This window comes from Cydia splendana, chromosome 14 (genome assembly GCF_910591565.1).
Source record: "Cydia splendana chromosome 14, ilCydSple1.2, whole genome shotgun sequence".
Lineage (NCBI taxonomy): Eukaryota > Metazoa > Arthropoda > Insecta > Lepidoptera > Tortricidae > Cydia > Cydia splendana.
Window position 1 is genome coordinate 11,064,883 of NC_085973.1, and position 22,281 is coordinate 11,087,163.

Sequence of the window (22,281 nt, forward strand, 5' to 3'; positions counted from 1 at the left end):
TTCAAAGAGAAGTCCTTAAAACTTTGAACTTTACGCAATGAAAACTGAATCGCGCTAGAATTTTAGACAGTCCGTCGTCCTAAAACTGACACAAAGCATTCCTGTATAGGAATGTAAGCCTTTTACGATTTGACAAGCGCACGGGATGCTTTACTGGTCCGAATATTTGATATGAATTACGAGAAACCTATTGGACTATCCAGCTAGAGTGGCATTCGAATTTTTCAAATTGATATCATTTTAACAATCAATTTATAGGCCCGAACCGTTTTCTTTTATTACATTTACAATGTTCATACATTACTAAGAAAACGTAGAAACAATCCACTGCCTCGGGTGAGACTTGAACTCACGACTTCGAGATACTAGCCCGCCGCTTTAAAGACTGACTGAGCTGAGAATAAAGCAAGCAGTCAGTCTGCGGTCCACCAATTCCACCATATCGCTCACATGCCTTAAAGGGCCTCATATCGCTAGACGGTAGATAGGTCTTGTGTGGTGTCCTAGCCGAACAGCGGGCTCCTATGGGGTGTGGTCGGGTAAGCGCTGAAAACGACAATCGTAAATCACATCCATCGAATAGGCTAGTGTCACGGCTACACTAAATTTGCCGCTTCACGGCCTGTCTCACCGCACACGGATTAGTTTGCGGTACTAATGCGCAAATTACGTCATTTCACCCGTTCTTTGACACTGTATTTGACACCTTATTACCGGGCCTTAAGATTACTTGTTAGAGTAATGCGACAAAGCTGTACTTTTGTACAGTTAGCCGCAGAATCATAAATCGTTTCCGCAGAGCGGATATTATGTCACGACAAACCTCTCATGTAATGGACACAGATTACCCACGTTAGACACTTTACACTCTCGCGTTTTGTACAGATTTAATTACATAAACTAGTCTACCGCGATATGCTTTCACTGTTTTTACCTTAAATTCCGACGTTTCAGCTGAGTTTCACCAGCTGTGGTCACGGAGGCACAGGTCGTTTGTGTAATTAAATATACCCACGTTAGATTCAGCAATATAAAGCATGTACCAAGACAAAGGATGTACAAAATTTTAGATTTGAAATAGGTACTTAATTGCTAATCGTTCTACCCATTTGCATCTCAAATCAATTAACTTTATACGATACACGACTACACGTCCAATGTTTATTGCTAGAAATCTTTTTTTTTCGCGCGAGTAAAATTTCTAAATGAGCAATCACGCGCTCTCATTTTTTTTTCTACTATGATAGTTCGTATATTATGAGTAATGAAAACTCTAGGATGTAGGTTAATTTCATTAGAACGTGAATTTCGCTTCACAATTTTTACTGGTGCGTCACGTTTTTACACTGAGACTGATATTAAAATTAAGATCGTTTATTTACATGCTCCCTCTAGTAGGTAAGTGATCTGTGAATGCACAGCATCATAGTGCACGCAAAGGGAGCATATTTTATAACGCTCCTCGAATATTCAGCTTGCAAGCTTACGTGACACCACTTTGCTTATGACATTTTCTATGGCAAAATTTGCTGTATTCCTACAACTTAATGTAAAATACGTTAATGTAAATATGTTGGAAGGCGCAACGTGGGTAGACCCCCCACAAGGTGGACTGACGACCTGGTAAAGGTCGCGGGAGTCCGCTGGATGCGGGTGGCGCAAGACCGGTCATTGTGGCACTCTTTGGGGGAGGCCTATGTCCAGCAGTGGACGTCCTCTGGCTGATATGATGATGATGATGATGATGATGATGAATGTAAAATAACACATTTTTGGTTCTTTCCATCTCGTTACCGTATGTAAAGTCTATGAAAAATGTTAACGGAATGGGAGCAAAAAATCTTGGAACACTTTTTTCCTTATTATTTATACAGTTATTGTGGCGATGGTGATTAAAAGTAGGTTCTTAAGATAATATCTACTGCCACTAATATTAGGAACACAAAAATATATGAAAGTGTATTCCTAGTTGACCCTAAGGGCTGATATATACAATGCGAGAACTCGCATGCGAGTTTCATTACATTGCTGTTTCTGATCGGTCGGTTGAAAACTGGACGTAATCAACAGTCCGCAATGTAACTAAAATCGCATGCGATTTCGCGTGCCGTCTAAATCAGCCCTTAAAGCAGGCCACTGACGAGCCTTCCAAATGGATGCCGTTACAATGGATTCATCCAAATGGACGGCATCGTAATATTAAACATTGTACGTTTTTGTCATTCACGGACCGATTTTGGATTGCATAAGCCACGCTATTTGGACTGTTGGAAGGCTCGTCAGTGGCCACCTTAAAATCGCATGCGATTTCGCGCGCCGTCTAAATCAGCCCTAAGACTTCGCTTAATTGATAATTAAACGTTAATGTTGTTTGTTACAGAGACGGGGAGCACGGATAAGAGCAATGGTATGAAGGAACCGGGATCACCTGAGGAATTGGTAAGCCTGCTTTTATTATTTTATTATAGTTAACAACCCTATATATATGGCACCAATAATAACACGTAAACCACGAATCCTGTAATATTTATGTACGATACAAGTGCGGAAAGTAGCAAATTCGCAACGAATGGTGATAAATTAAAACACCGAAGGAAGTGTTTTAAATCAACACGAGTTGCGAATAGGGCTTCCAATACCGGGATCCCGGGATCCCGAAATACCGGGATCCCGTCTGTTTAAACGCATTTTTTAATACCGGTATTTTTTATGCAATACCGGGATCCCGGTATTTTCAAAAACAAGGAAAATGTGCCGATTATAACGTTTAAAATCTATTAAAATGATCAAATTCGGCTGTATCAAGAAAATTACTTGCCCATTTAATTAAAGAAGATCATTTAATTTAATTGAAACCAGATCTGAGCATATGCGTTAGATAAATGTTAGGTGATGAATTCTGATGTCCAGGATAATTAATATTAATATATATATTAGTTCTTAAAATTATATCAAAAAGTAGAAAGAAATGAATTGTAGTATGGCAAACGAATTTTTGGTGGCAAATTTGAATAAATATTGGCTGGTTTATTAGGTTGAACTAAAAATGTGACTGGTGAAGTCAACAAGGCGGATAAAATGATTGCCAACCTGGAGGGTGAAATGATAATTATTGCAGATGGCGATTATTGTTTAATATCCTAAGCTAAGGACATACATATCTGGTGTTACAGTGAGCCTTTTTTAAATAAAACCCAAAATTTTTAAGCGATTCACAGTCAATACCGGGATCCCGGGATCCCGGTATTGATGAAGACAGTTTCGGTATTAATACCGGTATTGAAAGAAGTCCGGTATTTGGAAGCCCTAGTTGCGAATTACCTTTTCGCTCGTGTATCGTTCGTTTTACAGTACATATGGCTCTTTTAACTTTCATCCTCATTTATTTATTTATTGACTAACTTACATTAACAGGTATACCAAACATGTAAGTTATAAACAAAACAAATTATTGTATTACTACTGTACTATATACATGACTAAAATAGATACTAAATTATGACGGTATAGTCGTGGGTATGGAGATCGACTCCAAATACCGAGTTGCAAATACATAGGCACGGAAATTGCTCTAGTTGCGGGTAACGCAGTCGATACCAAACACTTAACACATCAAAGAATGCAATACCCCCATCCAAACAGAAGATCCACAGATCTCCTACGTCTTACAAATGAGATAAAGAACCTTTATCATTGACAACGAAGCGCCAATCAGATTGATCTTTGAAGTATTTTTTAAAGGTACAAATCTGCGCAAGAAATAAAGCTTGTCTTTATACGAGGCCCTCATGCGTTTACTTCTTTTCGTCTTTGGTAATCCCAACACAGGAGCTGTATATCCAAATACGCCTCGGACGAAGGAGTAAGGTAACCATATTTTGATGAGTCCTGAAAAAAATCCCTGATTGTGCACAAAATAGGCAACTGGCAAGGTAATGTGTTTAAAAATATTTATAGAATATTTATTTGAGAAGTGTTGTGTAATGGCTCCTCTATATATATGATAGACGATGACTGGCGAGGACGATGGTGTAGAGGGCATATTTGGCAGTCCCCGCCTGTCATCCTCTACCATCGCCTGCAAACCGTGAGTTGTCGGTTTTTTGGGCACGTATCAAAGGGAATTAAGGGAATCGCCGGGTGGTTGCGGTGTACAGGCGATCATGTGGATACTTGCACGATGATTTTGCCGATGACACTATCAACGATCATCGCCGATAGTGAAGAGGAGGCATGACGTTTGGCAGCAACGTTCGTTTTCTCTTATGCCTTGAAAAGTTGAAGTCCTCGCAAAGCTCGTGGCTTAGTTTGGGAAACATTTGCTACTCTTAGCTAAAGTATTAATGTAAACACGACAGTTTAACATAAAAATTACAGAAAAAAAAAGCTTGCAGTACTGACAAAAGACCAAAGTATCATGTCCTGAATAATCCTGACGTCTGGTAACCCTGCGTAAGAGTATGTTCGCGCATTAAGGAATCGCTGAAGGCAGGGAGATCGCCTTTGTGGTCCCGTTTGAAGCGGCCGCTTCAAGGAATTGGCTTACGAATTTGCACCTAAGCGTTTTGAGGCCCGATTTAGACCGGGACAAGGACTCGTTAACCAATCATTTCCTTTTGTCAGTCTTTTATCCGATAAAATACGGATATCGCAATTAATTTTGTTCTCGTTATATCTGCCCTTTAAAATATTTTTGAAGTTTGTAGGTTTGGCCTTTTCTTACTTGGAAGTATTCAGACACGTAAAAATGATGTTTTCAAAAAGTAACAATGGCATCCGGATAACTTAAAGCATGGATTAACATAATTAAAGGGCACATTTATCATTATCACACAGATTTAGTACGGGATTACTAACAGGAAGCAAATAAGCTTTATTCGACATTTCGCGAACGAAGCCACATGCAACAGGCTATTAATTAAATAGTTTAAATTTATACATTATTAAATTGGCTTCGCGATTCAACCAAATACATATTAATATTTAATTACTTAATATCAAAATTGTGGTCAGTAAAGCCTTTATTTAAAGCAAGGCGCTCAAATTTTCATTATCTGCGTGAAATGTATTGGCTATGAATTCTTAATTAGTATTTTACATGTAATGGACATCATTGGATACAAAATGTTGTGTGACTGATTAAATTTTTATGGACATACGATATTTTGGATTGCAGATCAGAAGTGTATTCGGTGCACGTATCGCGTTGCTCGCTCAACCGTTTTCGGGGTTGTGCCTATTAGGGTTGTCAGATACACATATGTAAATTTCAGACAGGATCCCTGATTCTTGAACAAAATTCCTGACGCATCGCATACGAAGTGATGGCCGATGGCCGTGCTATTACGGATTCGTAAGTTGCTTTTAAATCTAACAATTTTTTTATGATCATTTATTGAATTAAGAGATATTTAATAATCAATAATTTTCGAAAATAAGCCATTTAAAACAGTGGCATGGAACAAATCATATATACCTAAAGAATTCATTGTTAGGGTTCCGTACCCAAAGGGTAAAAACGGGACCCTATTACTAAGACTTCGCTGTCCGTCTGTCTGTCACCAGGCTGTATCGCATTTGAAATTTTTATTTTGAAAAAACTGATGATGTATTTCTGTTGCTGCTATAATAACAAACAACTAAAAACATAATAAAATTTATATTTAAGTGGGGCTACCAATACAACAAACGTGATATTTTTTGCCGTTTTTTGCGTAATGGTACGGAACCCTTCGTGCGCGATTCCGACGCGTACTTCGCCGGTTTTTTCGTTACTTTATAATATGTATAACAAAAGCATTTTATTTGCGTATTCTACATTCCGGCTTTAGTTCTAAATTATCAGAACTGACATAATGTTAGAGCAAAACCTCCTGGGGCGTATTTCGACACGCTGACAATTGACACCTGGCTGAAGGGACTTTCGGGGGAGGTGTAATATGGCGATTAGCCACTTTCAGTGTTTAACAGTAACACAATAGTTTACTGCGACATAACGCATATTGCTTGGTCAGCGACAACGCAAACATGTATATATAGATATACCTTATACAATAAAGCCGTTCACGCTCTACCTACTACTCGTATCTTTCATTTGACTGCATCCTATACCGTGACTCTGTCCGAGACTATACATTTTGTCTTATATTTGACAATTCCCTGTCGGTTTCCGGCCCGATAAGTAACGACGGCACATGGCGTCAAAATGCACTTGACGGACAAGCTGCAATGTACGGCGAATTGTCACTGTCAGGAGACAATTGTCAGCGCAATGAAACAGGGGCCTGGAAACCCTAGCTGGAACGGGATACGTATTTCGCATCATTAAAATGAAGCGATGTTGCACCGAATTATTCCAGTTTTCGATGCATAATGAGCCGTAAAATATATTTCGCGCAGTTAATTGTATTCGCTTAAATGCTCACATGTGGATTATATGTAAGTTTCGATAAAGATTGTTATCATAACTTAAGTATATTTTATATATACATTGTACAGAAACCGGCTTATAAAAATACAAGCGACCCGCCCCGGCTTCGCACGGGCTTCAACCAATTTACACAAAACCTTAACAAAGTATACACGTAAACCTTCCTTAAGAATCACTGTATTCATAGGTGCAAACCCCATTAAAATCCGTTCAGTATTTTTTGAGTTTATCGCGAACATACAGACAGACGCGGCGGGGGACATTGTTTTATAATATGTATTGATTATGTAGATTGGATAACAGTGACCAGACCGCATAATAATTGAAATTTGGTCATTTCATCTACGGCATTACTTGTCATTCAACTGTAAGGTCTCCTGAAAGGCTTAATAATATTGGATTCATTTATACTTTACTTCGAAGGAACGTTAACTGTTAAGTCTACAAAGTTGTCCTCAGATAGTTTTCTTGTAAGATAAACATCTGATCTTTCATCTCTTGTGTAAATGAATGGGATTTGCGACTGTCAAAGGTTCGTGTAGATGACGCCAAGTTTTACCTATCTCTAGTTAGTTTCTATGAGTTCTGGCTAAAAGGGCCTAGCATCCAGGCCATAAAAACAAATACAAGAATTTAACACTATTCTTAAACGATTAACACGTAAAACCTATACTTACTGGCTCCATCTGTAAATCACTTCGACCGGCTTACCCCATTACCTATTAGTATTAAAGGAAACGAAGATAAGTACAGTCGCCATCAGATATATCGGAGTGGCCGAGGCGCTCACAAATATCTGAACACGCCTCTATTGTCAAGGCGTTAGAGCGCGTGTTCAGATATTGTGAACACCATGGCCGCTCCGATATATCTGATGGCGACTATACATATACTAGGTATACCTACTACTACATATACGTTTTAAATGCCTGTATTGTGTTTCATTATATCAAATAAAAGGAATCATTAGCGCAAAGCACACGCCAATCAAACCTGCGGGCTATCAAATTACAATTTAGGCCAGGGCAGAGACGAGTTAATAATACGAACAGGTAGTCTTCATGTAAAGATGTTAGGGCACGTACATGATGCACATTTAAATATCCATTTAACTGTTGTTTAAACACTTAAGGGTGAGGGGTGCCATAAGGGTGAGTTTTTAGTAGTCACTAGAACTAAGGGACGTAGTGGAGTGATACCCAAGGATAAATCTACATGCGCACAAAAATCGCGATGTAATAGGCATCGCTCGTAAACCCAGGCTTGGTGCAACGCTCTTGGTTTCACTGGTTTTCATTTTCTCAGAATGATCACAAAAGTGCGTTAGCGTCTACATACATTCTACAAAGCCCACATAAAGAGCGCGATATTTGTCTTAGCGGCGCCACCACTACATTGATGACAAATACAATTTGAAGACTTTGTATGGAGATTGTCATTAATCGAATTTTAAGTGTATTGAATACAAAAGAAATAATATCCTGACATATTTTTTTTTTCAGTTTAGCTTATTTTTTCTCACTATAACCCGCGAGTGAGTAAAATGCGCGAGTTATGGCGTTATTCATAAACGTGTGTTAAGTCTAACAATCTGTGATTTTGATATTTGTGTTTGTTAGAAAGAGACATAATTAGACATAGGTTTGCTAACCGTTAAATTAGTGTAATAAGACTGAGGTTCTTTATTATAAATCTATCTCCGGCAACATTATTTCGCTGCGACCTGTCCGAGCATGATCGATGGGCCATTGTTCCGACCGTTAGGTTTAATTGGGCGTGTTTATTGGCGCGGTCGGCGGGATTTTTCGAGGGTGTTAATTTCTGACCTGTGTTCATGTGTTGTGGGTCTTTTGATGTTTGATGAGGTGTGCTGTCAAGTGCTTATCGGTTTACAAATTGGCTTTAAAGTCAGTGTAATAAATATTTTTGAGTATAATATTACACAGATTTATCTCGTCCTAAGTTACGCAGGGTACGACCCTGATATGCATACTTGTATACCTATAAATAAATGTTCTAAATACAACACATAGTAAACATTCAGTGCTGTTTTTAAACTCTCCCCAGAACCAGCGTCCCATGCATAATCATGCCAATTAGCCATAATATATATTTAGTCGAAATAAATGTTTCTTTGATATATGTATTTTATCTGGAGTCTTCTTCTCGGAACTTTATATTTGTACTGATCATTTAGAAAAGAGAACTCGCAAAATCGGTATTTTATTTATACCAGGCATTATTTGTTATACATGCATAGTTATATAGCTATACCAGTTATGTAAATAAATGATTCTTATACAAGTCCACAGCGAATCCGGAAAGTACACAGACACCTTTGATTTAGGGAGACCGCAATAAATTGCAGTGATTGTTGTTTATTTCAATGCGTCCCGCCATTTTGCTGTTTGCATTTAAAAATTAGAACAATTTCTATAGCTCGAATACGACTCCAGCCAGGGTTCACGGGGTTATTTATACATAGCAAACTACTTAAACATAGAATATCGCCTTTACCTATTCAGTATTATAAACAACTACTATAGTTAGCTAGCCTCTCGCAATTTTTTTAGTTTTTCTATCTTGAGTAGGTAGCAGTTGGCTAATTTTACCCGTTCAGTGTTTAAAATGTCATACCGCGAAGTCGTTAAATGAAAAAAAAAACGCATTACATTGTATCCAACGTAAACATAACCACCATCCATCTCATAAAGCACCTTTCAAGTGGCTCTGATCTGACAAGAGGCGCCGAGCGTCCACTGCCAATATACATGACCCCACTTTCTGACGACCCATAAACACTAAACTCAGAAATATACGGAATAAATTTCTCAAAAACTCGCTCTTGGAAGATTTCCAAACGTCGTTGTGCCGTGACCGAGTGTATAAATAGGTGAAGAACACAAGAACGTTTGGATATGGTAATTAATTAATAATGTTCGTGTTAACTCGATGAACAGTTATGTGAGTTATGTCAAAACGGAAATAGATGTTTAACATACGTGTGTGAATGTCGTGCTTTTTTATTAAATTATTGAATAGGACTATACTAAGTACACTCAAGCGCAATGAAATCGAGTCCCTATGTAGTAGAATTTCTTACAAAGTGACATTTTTCGCTAAATTACAAACTGTCATGAAGCGAGTTTTGGCCTCCGATGCGAGTTGAAGCCAACTGCAATGTATTGTCTTGTTTATTTTTATGCCTTTATCACTCGATAAACTTGCAATTTCATGACTGCTTTATCTCATAATTATCACGTAAGGATCGTGGCCATCATACGCCCGCTTAGGTATACTTAATAAATTATGCGAATTACGATGACTTTAGAATCAGAATCAGAATATTTATTGGTAAAAGCAATATTATTTTACATGTCAGAAATTGGGTCAGTACATATTAATATTTACAAGATATGTCACAACAATTATAAAATTTTAACATGCAGACAAGTAGGTAGGTACATTAGGTACTATTAGAAGTATTAGAACAAATTAAATTATTTTCAGAAAATATTTTTATTTAAAGTAGAAAGAAACACTACTTTAAGTATAAATTATAAACTGAAATAAATGTCATATACTAAGAAAAAGTGACAAAGGCCTCCAGTGCCCCAGGCTGGAAACGAACCAGCGTCCTCTGATATCGCGGCAGGCACCTGCCGTGATATCAGTTTATAAGTAGGTACATTATTAAAATTGTAGGGCATTATTGTTGGCTAGTTGTAATCGTGCTAAAAGTTATACATACTTATTTAAAGACGTCATACTCATACTGTCTACACCTACCGAAGCATAACTAAAAGCATAATTAGAGATACGAGGCATACAGAAACTACTAGATAACTTGTAGAAATCAAACCGCCTGCTGCGGTGCCGTCGCAAAGTTCGTTACTAGAATAACTTTTCACCGTCTTGGCTTACAAGGTTTGCTACTATAAGTCGCATCAGTAATAATTAGCACATATTTAAGATTCTGAAGACGTTTGTTTGAGACCGTGATAGATGATAGATCTAATTACTTTTTTACCCAGAAAATTAGATTTGATGGAGTAGGTAATTTGTAGTTCATTAGTGCAATAATCCGGTCCGCCAGTTAGACTATCCGTCTTTTTCTAACAGTGTTAGAGAGGGATGGGTCTATCTCGGTCCTGCTAGTTAAGCCTACACATCGCTAATCACGACATATTGTCGTAACGCCTCTATACGAAACATAGGTATCGAAAAAAACATGCTGATGTCGGCTACGACATAGCGCTACAAGCGTATCTTAGCAGTGGATTTATATAACCGTCTGCATAGTTAGGTGACATATTATCTCCATTTCTTTATTTATTAACCAAATAGTACTTTACTTGTTTCATGTAACTCTGAGTCCCTTACCCGTATCGTATTTGGACGCTTGCCATCAGTTTTTAAATCGCTCTAGCTTCCTTCTCAAATCCAGACAGATTAGAGATAGGCGTTTTGTTGATTACAAGAAAATGATATAATCGTAAATATAAAATTATGTATTACACATGTGACGCTGATGACTCCAATTTATCTCCATGAGAAATTGTAAACGTTCGTGTTATTTGTAATATATGTCAGTTTGTGTTTGAATTTTAATTAAATTTTCTCAACAATATATAATTTATTACGCTTGACAGTATGCCAAATTTAGTAACTGAGTAGTAAAGATAAAACATACTGTTTATAAGAGTTTCCTTTCTCGTAGACGGCCAACGAGACACAATTACTAATATTAATTAGGTAAAGCTAATTTAACGTAATTAATTACGTTTTAAGTTGATTGTCAAAGGAAATTATGAAATTCACTTTTACGAACAATACATTTTTGATTTGTAACGGACAAAATATCTCCACAATACAAAATATTCGCCAGTTTAGGTGTCGGCAGGAGAGTTGAGGTTGATTATAATGATTATACACATATGTAGCTACATAGAGTATCAATTAATAATTAAACAATGAAAATTAACTTGAATAAACTTTTTGGACAATCTTGTAGCTGGCTATATTTCAATTATTGCCTTATATCAATCTATATACAATTATATCTTTCATTTGGCTTTAGTGCTTGCGAAAAAAAAAACATCTTTCTAAATACGTAGTAGGTATGTTGTTGTGTGCGTGACCCCAATTCTGGTGCCGATACCTACCTATGCATCGATACATAGTTCGTCGGTGATGGCATTTGGATAAGATCACTACGATTCATCGATAGGCTGTATGTAACTAGGTAATCTAAGATTACGACCTAGGCGCAGGCATACTTGTTATAACTTTGTAATGTGCTTATGTGTGTCAGATAACCCTACCCTACTTCGAACCCGTCAATGACTTAGTCTAGACGGCCCTGTGGTCTTATATATACAACAGAACGGCTAACCAATTCGATTTTAAAGACATCTTGTTACTTATGTGTAGAAATTGAGAGCTTTCTATAGAAAAATGCGATAATGCGAGCAAAACCAAAATGATGTACTTTTTAGTACAGTCATATTGCCACTACGGTCACTACGGATTTTAATCCTGCTGGATTTTATATCTGAGCTTTAGCAAATAAAATAAAAAGATACTACATATATTACGCATTGATGCTTATATGTGGTTGCTGACAGCTATCCATGTTCTGTATCGTATTCACTTTATACCTCCACGTAAACTGAGGAGTAAATAATATACATACATAGGTTTGCTATACTTTATCAACCGTTTAATTTATAATCTTCCTGAAACGTAACAATTTAATAACGTCCCATTCCAATGTGGAAAATTGGAATTTATTCTCGTAAAATCAATACCTACTTAGTATGCTGGTATAAAACGAATAACACTAAATCTCAGCATGATCCATCTGTCCCCAGCCGGCTGTGCTCCGGTATCGCATAAACATCATAACGGTGTAGCCGACCCCGATACACGCACCAGACGACACTCCTACTCAGTCTTATGTACCTATGTGTTAGAGCCCTTTCACATTATACACTATATTGGCTATCGTTATCGATGCCGTATCAAGTAGGTGTTCCTGCGTATGTATTTATTTTATGAGATTAACGCTTGTAAGCATCATTGCGGTTTTTTTAATCAATCTGGACGTAATCGCATAATATACTATTTTATTTATGATCGTAACGAAATTTCTGTTTAATGTAACTTCTTGTTTTCATGCAGGAATGAGTAACTGATGCGCGCTTAGATTTTTTTTTCACAATCTTGTAAATTTGGAATAAAAGTGTTTCTCTAAGTGCAACAAACAGACCTCATGCTTTAGCCGCCAGTTACCCGCCTAGTCCCATCCGATATCGGACACGGGAAACTATATTAAAGATATGAACAATCAACATTCATCATTAATAATAGGCCTTTATCATCTGTGTCAGATGTTTTAAGCAGCATCCTGGTTACGACACTTGCGTTCGTGGCTGTAAAACCCTATACGAGAGAGGATCCCTCGGCCATACACGCAGCAGGCGTATGCTCCCCCAGGTGGGCGGGGGTTGGAGGCCTCATTCACGTCTACAATATCGTACATTTACTTCTCTTGTCGCGTCCGACAAGACACGGTATCCCGTGTAGGATAATGTGAAGGCACACTTATACCGGCTCTAGTATTTGTTAAGGCCCGTATCGTTTAGCGTTTCGTGCGTGAAGTTTGGGTTTTCTCCGCGGAAACGTTAGATTTCACAACGATACAGCGGTCCATAGAATTTTCGATGAATTACATCTAATAATCGGTGGTGGCCGAGCGGATCTGACGTCCGACTTTCAATCCGGAGGTCGTGGGTTCAAATCCTGGCTCGTACCAATGAGTTTTTCGGAACTTATGTATGAATATCATTTGATATTTACCACTAGCTTTTCGGTGAAGGAAAACATCGTGAGGAAACCTGCATACATCCGCGAAGAAATTCAAAGGTGTATGTGAAGTCCCCAACCCGCATTCGGCCAGCGTGGCGTGGGGACTATAGCCTAAGCCCTCTCGTGCTTGAGAAGAGGCTTGTGCCCAGCAGTAGGACGTATATAGGCTAAATTATAATTATTATACATCTAATACCCGTAGTTTAATGGTATTTGGTTATTTACTCAAGTTTATAATATGAACCCGCTTGTCGGGTTTTAGCAGTGAAAAATGTCAAACGCGGTTATGTGATGCCACTGTAACTTTTAAGGAAATAAAAATAATGATAACAGTTTGAAAAAATACGGAAATAATCGGGCCGACGAACAAATTTTTTGAGTTAATTACCTGGCTGTTAATAAAATTGCAAACGTAGTAAGTAAACGTTTATTGGCAATATTACAAATTTCGACTACACGAAGCTTTGATATTCGATGCGTGAAAAATTGGCATTTACTTTCACTCTGGTTATTTTGCTAAAAATGCTAAAATACAGTCTATTAGAGTACGGTTTTACCTGGTGTGACATTAACATGAATACTTAATGTATTTATTTAAATTTAGGACATAAAACATCAGCACGTAGGGACCTATGTCGTAAAAAGCTGTGTTAATGATCCTTGACATCCAAATGGATATTAAAATGGGTTATTGCAAATTTAATGTTCACACATTTAAGTAGACTTAAAATTCAGCACGGGTTTAATAATGCCGCCAAATAACACTTTCAGTACTTAATTTTATCTTTTACGTTATGTTTCCATCTTTCATTTTCACTTTGCAAACAATAACCTTATCGTCGTGATATTTTTAGTGTTCCGTACAAAACTTTGTTCACGGAACACTTATTCTTAACTGAAAAGTAACTGGTAGATAAGAAATATATTCCGTGCGCATTAGAACGAGCCGAGTTTCGAACCTGCGACCTCCGGTGTGCAAGCCGCAGTTCGTACCGCTCGACCAGGAGCTAGTGTTGCAGTGAGGGAACCAGCTGCTGGCCTCTGCGAATTAAAGCAATACCCATCTGGGTATGAAGCCCCCAGTCTATATTGCGAGCTAGGAGGGGACTATAGCCTAAACCCTCTTGTGCAATGAGATTATGACGGTGCCCAGTAGAACAGGTTACATTGGGATTGTGACTGCAGAAGCGTTACTGGGGCGATGTAGGAGCGAGAAATGAGCGATTTAGACTTATTTACGGTGGTGATGATTGATGAAGTAGAGAGGTCGCTATATACACATACCCCATATTAGACAGGTAGTCTCTTTAGTTGTGGATCCATTTTATCTGTGATTACACATGTAGCTATTGTAGCTACTCAATATTATCACCGTTACACTGATTGGTATGCATTGCAACCAGTTTGGTAAGAGTCCGCATTCGAGCCAAAGCTCATTCACAAATTACCCGCTAATTGTGATTGGTAACCTATACGAGTAGGTACCTACATAGAGGACACACCCCGCTGTCCATTCGTAATCCTTATTGCATTGATAATAAAGTCTATTAATGGTTAAATGTGTTGTTAGTACGTTGACACGGCGCGTCGGTAATTACGGATTGATTGGTGAAATGCGGTTTTCTGCTCTGCAAAATGGAAACACGTTTAACTTTAAATATATTAAAACGGAATATGGACGTGAGATATTTACCTCGTAAATGAATGAATGAATGAATGAATGAAAACATTTATTTTCAGGCAACTATTGGCCCATAGATAAACACCTAAAAAACGCACTCACCAAAAAAAATACGTTACTCACCTCACAGTGTATGCTTATGTTAGGTAGGTATATTAAATAAACGGTGATATGTCTCTCTAACGGACTATTTTGTCCATACGCTGTGCCTTCCCACTGTGTTAACCCTGTCAGCGTCGCCGATAACTAAGTTTAGTGTGTCAACTAATTGCGACGTTTGACGAGGGGTGATTGTGAATAGGTGGCGTGTGAATACGCCAATTTGCATGGGTTTCATCACTAATTCGGTTATCATATTGATGCGGATGCAGTACGGTGTGTGAGCGAGACAGCGCTGTGCAGGAATATAGCGATATCCCGCGCATCAGAGCGACTAGATCAAAAATCATATACAAACCTAACGGTTAATATTTTGATAGTATTACGAAATTTGCGTCTTAATATTGAAAGTATTACGATTTCTTACCGATGCCGGCAGATTCTATCGCATCTACCAGTCTGACACTGAACATATTTATGCTTATAGTGCTAACCTAACCTAACCTAACCTAACCTAATTAAAATTCGGGACATTTGACAAATAGTATATAAATTAAATACCTTAAATAATTCATTTAACGCGTTTGTCAAGAATGTTGCCCGCAGACCAAAACACCCACGGAGAAATTTAGTAAGGTGGAATATTCACGGGTATAATGGTTTCGGCACATATAAAGCTTTTGAAGCACAATGCGATCCTTACTGGCAATTTAAAACAGGATGAGTGAATTATGCCCTGTTCGCGGATGACACGGCGATTTTCGCGTCGTCTCCGCACCCTTTGAGGTTGACTAAACTCCTCCAGCGAGCGATTGATTCCCTTGGGGATTGGTTCCGTCGCTGGAGGATTGAGGTCAACCCTGGGAAAAGTCAGGCCATAATTTTCTCCAGGAGAGGGAAGTATCAGGAGCTGGTGGACAGGCACCCGTTCATTAAGCTGCTCAGTCAACCTATTCCATGGGTAACCTCGGCAAAATACCTTGGGATCCACCTGGACAGAAAACTCAACTTCTTCAAGCATATAAAGGCAGTACGGGATCGTGCTGCCTTTATATCTGGAAGGCTAAATCTTCTCACAAATAAGAAAAGCAAAATGACCCTCAAAAATAAGCTGACTCTTTACAAAACTTGTATCCGCCCAGTATTTACATATTCATCGTCCGTCTTCGCCCATGCCTCAAGGAAGAAACTTAAATCGCTTCAAGTAATTCAAAATAAATTTCTACGTAGAGCCACTGGTTGTCCTGGTTACATAAGAAATGTTGATCTGCACAGGGACCTCAAAGTACCCTCGGTGCGCTATTTCATAAAATCATTGTCAAAGAGACTCCATGAGGGGGCTGTGGTTCATGGCAACCCATTGATCAGGGATGCTATGACCTACACCCCCCTCTCCTCGGTCCCATTTCGAAAGAGGAGGCCCAGACACGCTCTTGGCGATAGTGATGATGAAATCACTAAAGCCTTCGAGGAGGATATTCGTTTGGAAGGTGAACTCCTCAGAGCGCGTCTTGGCCTCCCTCCCACAGTCACTCATAATCAAATCCTTACTCCTCCTCACACTCAAAATCCAAACCTTAATCTCAACTCACCCTCCCCCCCTCCTACCTCTTCACCTTCACCTGCATCATCAACTCCTTTACCCTTATCATCATCGCTGCCTGCTAACCATCCCACAAACATAAACACCTCTCAAACCTCCTTATCCCCCCCTCTGTTACTCGGCACTTCCGATGGTCCAGGTAGCCCACAAATAACTCCTGGTACCCCTAGGGTACTCTGTAACTCCAAAATCAAAAAGTGGCCAAAAAAGCCAAAAGCTTCAAAAAGCAGTCCACAGGACATAAATGTTTCCTCTGGTAGAGTCCAAGACTTTGTTCAGGTTCCGCTCGATGACCCCTTTGAATTCTTTGCCATGAGCCCCTAAGGCTCGTGAGTTCAAAGGGGGCATCGACCTTAGTTATAAGGAAAATGTATATATAGTTTATAGTTTTTAGTTTAAGAGCTCTGTGCGCCTCTTGTGCATTTGACGCTCCAGTCCAATAAAGAGTAAAGGGTACCAGCTGCCCAACTCAGAACATCCATACCAAAAAAAAAAAAAAAAAAAAAAACGAGTCATAAACTGAATTATAGTCCCAGGTACATTTAATCTATTAACACATACGTGCAACTGCCAGTGTTGGTACTTTTTCTAATTCTGAATTTGAGAATAGCCACGCTTTCAGTGTAACTCCGCCTAAACACAGAATACCCACATGTAATGCCCCGGACGTCACGGGTGATGACGGGTCGCATTCTGACGTGCCGCTACTCAGACTCGCATATCCCTCGCCTTATTTACATAGAATGTTTACAACGAGTCGTAAACTGAATTATAGTTCCAGGGACATTTAATTTATTAAATGCTTTGGACAAGAACTACTTATGAAGTTCTTGTCTACTGTTAAGGTTTATTATTTAGTGTTAAGTTTAGGCATATACAGGGTGTCGCTGTCGCAAATCAGAACCTTTGATGCGACACATAACCATACATAAGTGCAATAAATTCGGTGTCATACACCTTTATGAAGAAAAAACATTGCATGTGAATTGAAAATTTTGAGCTGAAGTGGTAAACGTACAGCTTGTTTTGCAAGCGCCACAAACAAAATTAACATTCCACCGGAGCTCACTCTTCACTTTTTTATTGAGAGCTTTTACTCATAAAACTAAAATTTTCAGCATCCACACTTAATGGCTTTTGAAATGTTAAAATGCGATGTTTTTATTCATTCTGTCAGTTTTCCTCACTAAATCAGTTCAAAAGAGCAAAACTACATTAAATACGAACAAGGCGTCCGTCGTTTTTTCATACATGGTGACAGCTTTTCATTTGATGAATGGCCATGCCATCAATCGCAGATCACTTGTACTCTTCATAAATATGTACGGATACTGTGACGTCACTTTTTACGAGCTCAAAGGATCTGGTGTTATTGATGATTGATGATCAACTCGAGGGCAGTTTTATTGATTCGTTTTTCTAGTGAAACTGATGTGATTTTAACGCTGTTCGGCCGCTTGGCTTTATCATTACTAACTGATAATTGTGCTGTGCAATTAATGAATATACTTTTGATTATACCATTTGAGTAAGAGCGTTTGAATTGTGCGATCTGTGTGTTTGACGCGCATCGGGTGATTATAACAAAAATGATACAATTACAGAAATTTGACGTTATTGTCGGTAAGTAATTGTAAACATGCATAATATTTTAACGGATTTTTTGCAGACTGTGGACCTATCAAGGGCTTGTTACTCTATAGATACTCATACGAGTTTAAAGCTACAATGTGTGTTGTTGTTATGTTTTTTTCCTTGATTATGACGAGTAAATTAAATCAACCGTTAGGTAGATCATTATTATGTTTGACATAGAGTCGTAAATATATTCTTAAAGCCGAACGTGACTCAGATTTAAAAAAACAAACCAAAAATGCGTACAGCAAGGAGCCGCGAATGTTATGCAAATTCACTGCTTTATAAAACCGTGTTCCAAAATTTCTCTCAGCAATTTTTGCCCAATTCGTGCAAGGGAACGTGCGTGTGGGAATCGCGTGCTCCGGAGTATTTGGTGGAGCCGAAGCCTAACCGCTACTGTCTGGAAGCTGATGGACCTCAAATTAGGCGTCTTGATTAAGTAGCGCACGCAAATCAGAACCGGACATGAATCCCTATCGCTGTTTGCCCCCCAAATCGCTCAGGTAAATTACAAATATACACCTCAGGCCTATAGTATGGAAACAAGCTTTCATGACATTAAAAAACTCTGATTTTCATGTGACGGATGCATTCATGGACGGGCGGACGGACTTACTCATTGACAATTAGAAAGCAAATTAATTAGTAAAATGAAAAATTCTGGTTAAGATAAATGTCAGTTAAAATTTTGTAAAATTTCAATTAAAGAGGGCGATATGTAACTAACACTTCCAAATTTCTATTATTTATTTTGTTACAATAGCTATATTAGGATGTCTTAATACTTAGGGTGTATTTTTAATGTTTTGGGGTTGACCAATGTAACATTTTGGTTACCAATATAGAATAATAATAATAATAATAGAGGGAGCTGTTGGGGATTAGCGACCTCACGTACCCGAGTGCTCCTGGGGAGTTCTGTTACCCGCAAGGAGGGTGGGCACAGGATTCTCTGTCTCTGGCTTGCCTTAGCCGGCCGGCCAGAGTGGAGTCGTTTATAGCTATAAGCTCCAGGGGTGGAAGTGAAATATGCATAAGACGCGAGTTGGCACAGTGGCTGTTAACAGCCACTGGGTAGAAAGCGGCGCACACCTCTCGACACCCCTGAGCCGCTCACACCGGTGTTGCCCTTGAGCCATCCTAGATGTCGCTTTTTGTGGGGGCCCATCTTGTGAGGGCGAGTCACCGTCTGCCGGAAATAAAATTGCATACCGTTTTATTAGGCAGGCGTCCGGTTTTTTACCCCATAGCTCAGTACTTAGTCCATCGCTTTCACCCAATAACCTAGTTCATTTTAGATTCCATCAACTCTCAATAGCCCTTACACCCTGGCGGGTGCTGCCTCTGCGTGCGTCCCATGACACGGGTAAGGGCAGCATCCGCTCGGTGTACCCCTTACATTTCATTAAAGTGTCAAAAGGGCCTCTACGTGTTGGCTTCGGCTCCGCGCACGCCTCCCAAAGGTCCGGAACACCATTGTTCCGTGATGCGAAAGACATACAAATAATAACAGAAACATGAGATATTAAAGAAAACAACGTTGTCTCCATTATTTTTGCCTTGGGTGTATGTACAGTAAACTGCTCTCTCAATTTAATTAAACATCTGAAACATCTGTACGCTAAAGAGAGAGGTGCCGTTATAATTAATTATCACTTTAATAAAGTAGAAAACACGTATAGGTTACTTGGCTCTTCATTTAAGATGATGTTGTATTTGTGAGAGTAACGAGGGTGGAACGTGACGCGGGATAGGTGGAATCACAGCTGTAAGACGAAACTTCACTTTGCAGACAACTTGATAATTGAAATGCTTAAGTTCGAACACTCTCTTAATTACCGATGTCAATTTGTACCTTTAAAGCCGTGTACCCACAAATAATCACATCAATCAAAACTCAATGAACATCAAAGGCTTACAATCGTATGGTACATTTTTTAAATTACCTTATTCATCCTACAATTTACTTGATACACGGATAAAAGTAGAATAGAATAGAAACATTTTATTTGGTGTCAAAATAAAACTTAACCTAACAATCGAATTTAAACTAACCTAACAAAAAAATACATCTTATTCTAATACATTCTAACACCAAAATGGATGCCACCAAGCATTACAAATTTTACAATAAAATAAAACAAAGAAAACCTAAAAAAAGAAAGCTAACATGTGGGAGAAGGTGAGTCTAAACAATAACCAGACAAAAAACTGTATCTACATAGTGTGCTTTGAACGATTAGACAGTAAAAGTACGTGTTTGTAAACATATAGCAAACTTAATAACTACCTAAAGGTATAGGTACCTAAATACAAAGTGCTTAGGTGTACACAGTTTACACAGTTTTCACGAGCGACTACCTATAGGTACATAAATTTAATTATGCCGTGTAGCAAACTATTCGTTAACCTTACTCAAGGCGTCAAAATTCCTCCAACATTGTTCATTCTCCGTTAAAACTGTATTACCGAGCACTTTCCTATATATCGTCCGGAGCGCCCTTACGAGCAATTTCAACGTGTCTGTTACGATCACAGTGAATAAGTAAGATCCCTTTTTCTCGAGTGTAGGGTGGCCGTTTGTCTTAATGCGACAATATTTATATGCCTGCGCCCTTTTACTAACTACCTGTAATGTCCGTATTGTCCGTGCAATGGATTGGATTCACGGGGTACAATTTTTACGCAGAGTAGGTACTCGACAAATTATTGATTTTGGATAGAGTTTTAGTGTTACTATAATGATGGTGCTGGCTTAGGGCGTTCTTCATTATTATTATTATTATTTATTTTGGCGGTCCTATACAAAACATCGACTGACCGTATGAAACAAAATTTTTTTTCTCTTTTACGGAGTTGGTCCCATAGTAAAAATGTTTAGTATGACTTATGTCATTCTCTCGCACAATATGGCTTAATGTTAAAAAATCCTGTATTTCGAACATCAAAGATTTCAATATTCACTAAATCAAATGATATATTTAGGATCTACATGACATGACGTCATCCGTGCATCTCTCATCCCTGGATTAAATCATAATGCGTCAAAGATAATCTAAAGTGCTTGATACTTCCTTCCTCAAAGCCGTTGAGCGTTAAACGTATGCAGAATGTTTTCATTCGGTGCAGATGTTGGTTGGCAAAGTATCAAGACTCCGTCGCGGCCGGCGTTTCGACGCGGCTATTTAAATTCAGTCATGCAGCATCACAGAGAATCGGGATATCATTTGAATCTTGTCGCTCTCGATACAAAGTCCAAAATAGGATGTCCTGTTTGTGTCTTTATGCTTTGAACTTGCGACGAGATACTTTTAATCCAGACTTCGATTGTAGCATTTTCCTCATACTTACGGGCCTGTGAATGTGATAGAAAAGGACAGTTTCTTCGATTTTTGTGTGTGGTTTTGAATAGACCAGTGAAGCGACGACAAGGTCGCTTACTCTATAATCTCTATATAATAAAATTTATTCACCTTAAAATTGTCATAGCTTTCCTTTCTAATGTGTGTTAGTCAGGGATTTTAGAGTATGCAAACAGCACTGTTTTTACATATTTTTCTCGCGTGCAGTGTTGTTACATAGAATAATAAGGATACTTTTAGGTAAAATATTTATTTTAATATTTATTGTATTTAACAACAACATATAAGACAGGCAGGTATTTCACAAGTTTTATTCGAAACAAACGTTTTTAGTAAATTTCCAACTCTCATTTCACGTCAGCATTTATTTAGCTACCCGTTTCAAAATATAATATGGACAGGATAATTTGCCATGAACATGATCCTTCCAATGTCAGAACCCATTTCCACCAACGAGGAAACCGTCAAAAGAGCAGACGCATAAAAAACATGAATGGCTGAGTCACACATGTCAAAGTCAGAGAAAAACGTGAAAATATACGCAATGTTATTAAACCCACTTCATTTCAAATATAGAACTTCAGTCGCGATTCAGAGT

The 22,281-nt window shown here is 38.5% G+C and overlaps 1 protein-coding gene across 3 annotated transcripts in view; it reads left to right on the forward strand.

Annotated features, from left to right (window-relative positions):
• Positions 1-22,281, forward strand: part of LOC134796685 (apoptosis-stimulating of p53 protein 2) — a 288,939-nt gene that overhangs the window by 90,214 nt on the left and 176,444 nt on the right. For all 3 annotated transcript variants that reach the window (XM_063768850.1, XM_063768849.1, XM_063768848.1), the window contains one exon: positions 2,381-2,439. In XM_063768850.1, the coding sequence (XP_063624920.1) occupies positions 2,410-2,439 (30 nt within the window). In that variant the 5' untranslated portion in view covers positions 2,381-2,409. The remainder of the gene's footprint in view (positions 1-2,380; positions 2,440-22,281) is intronic.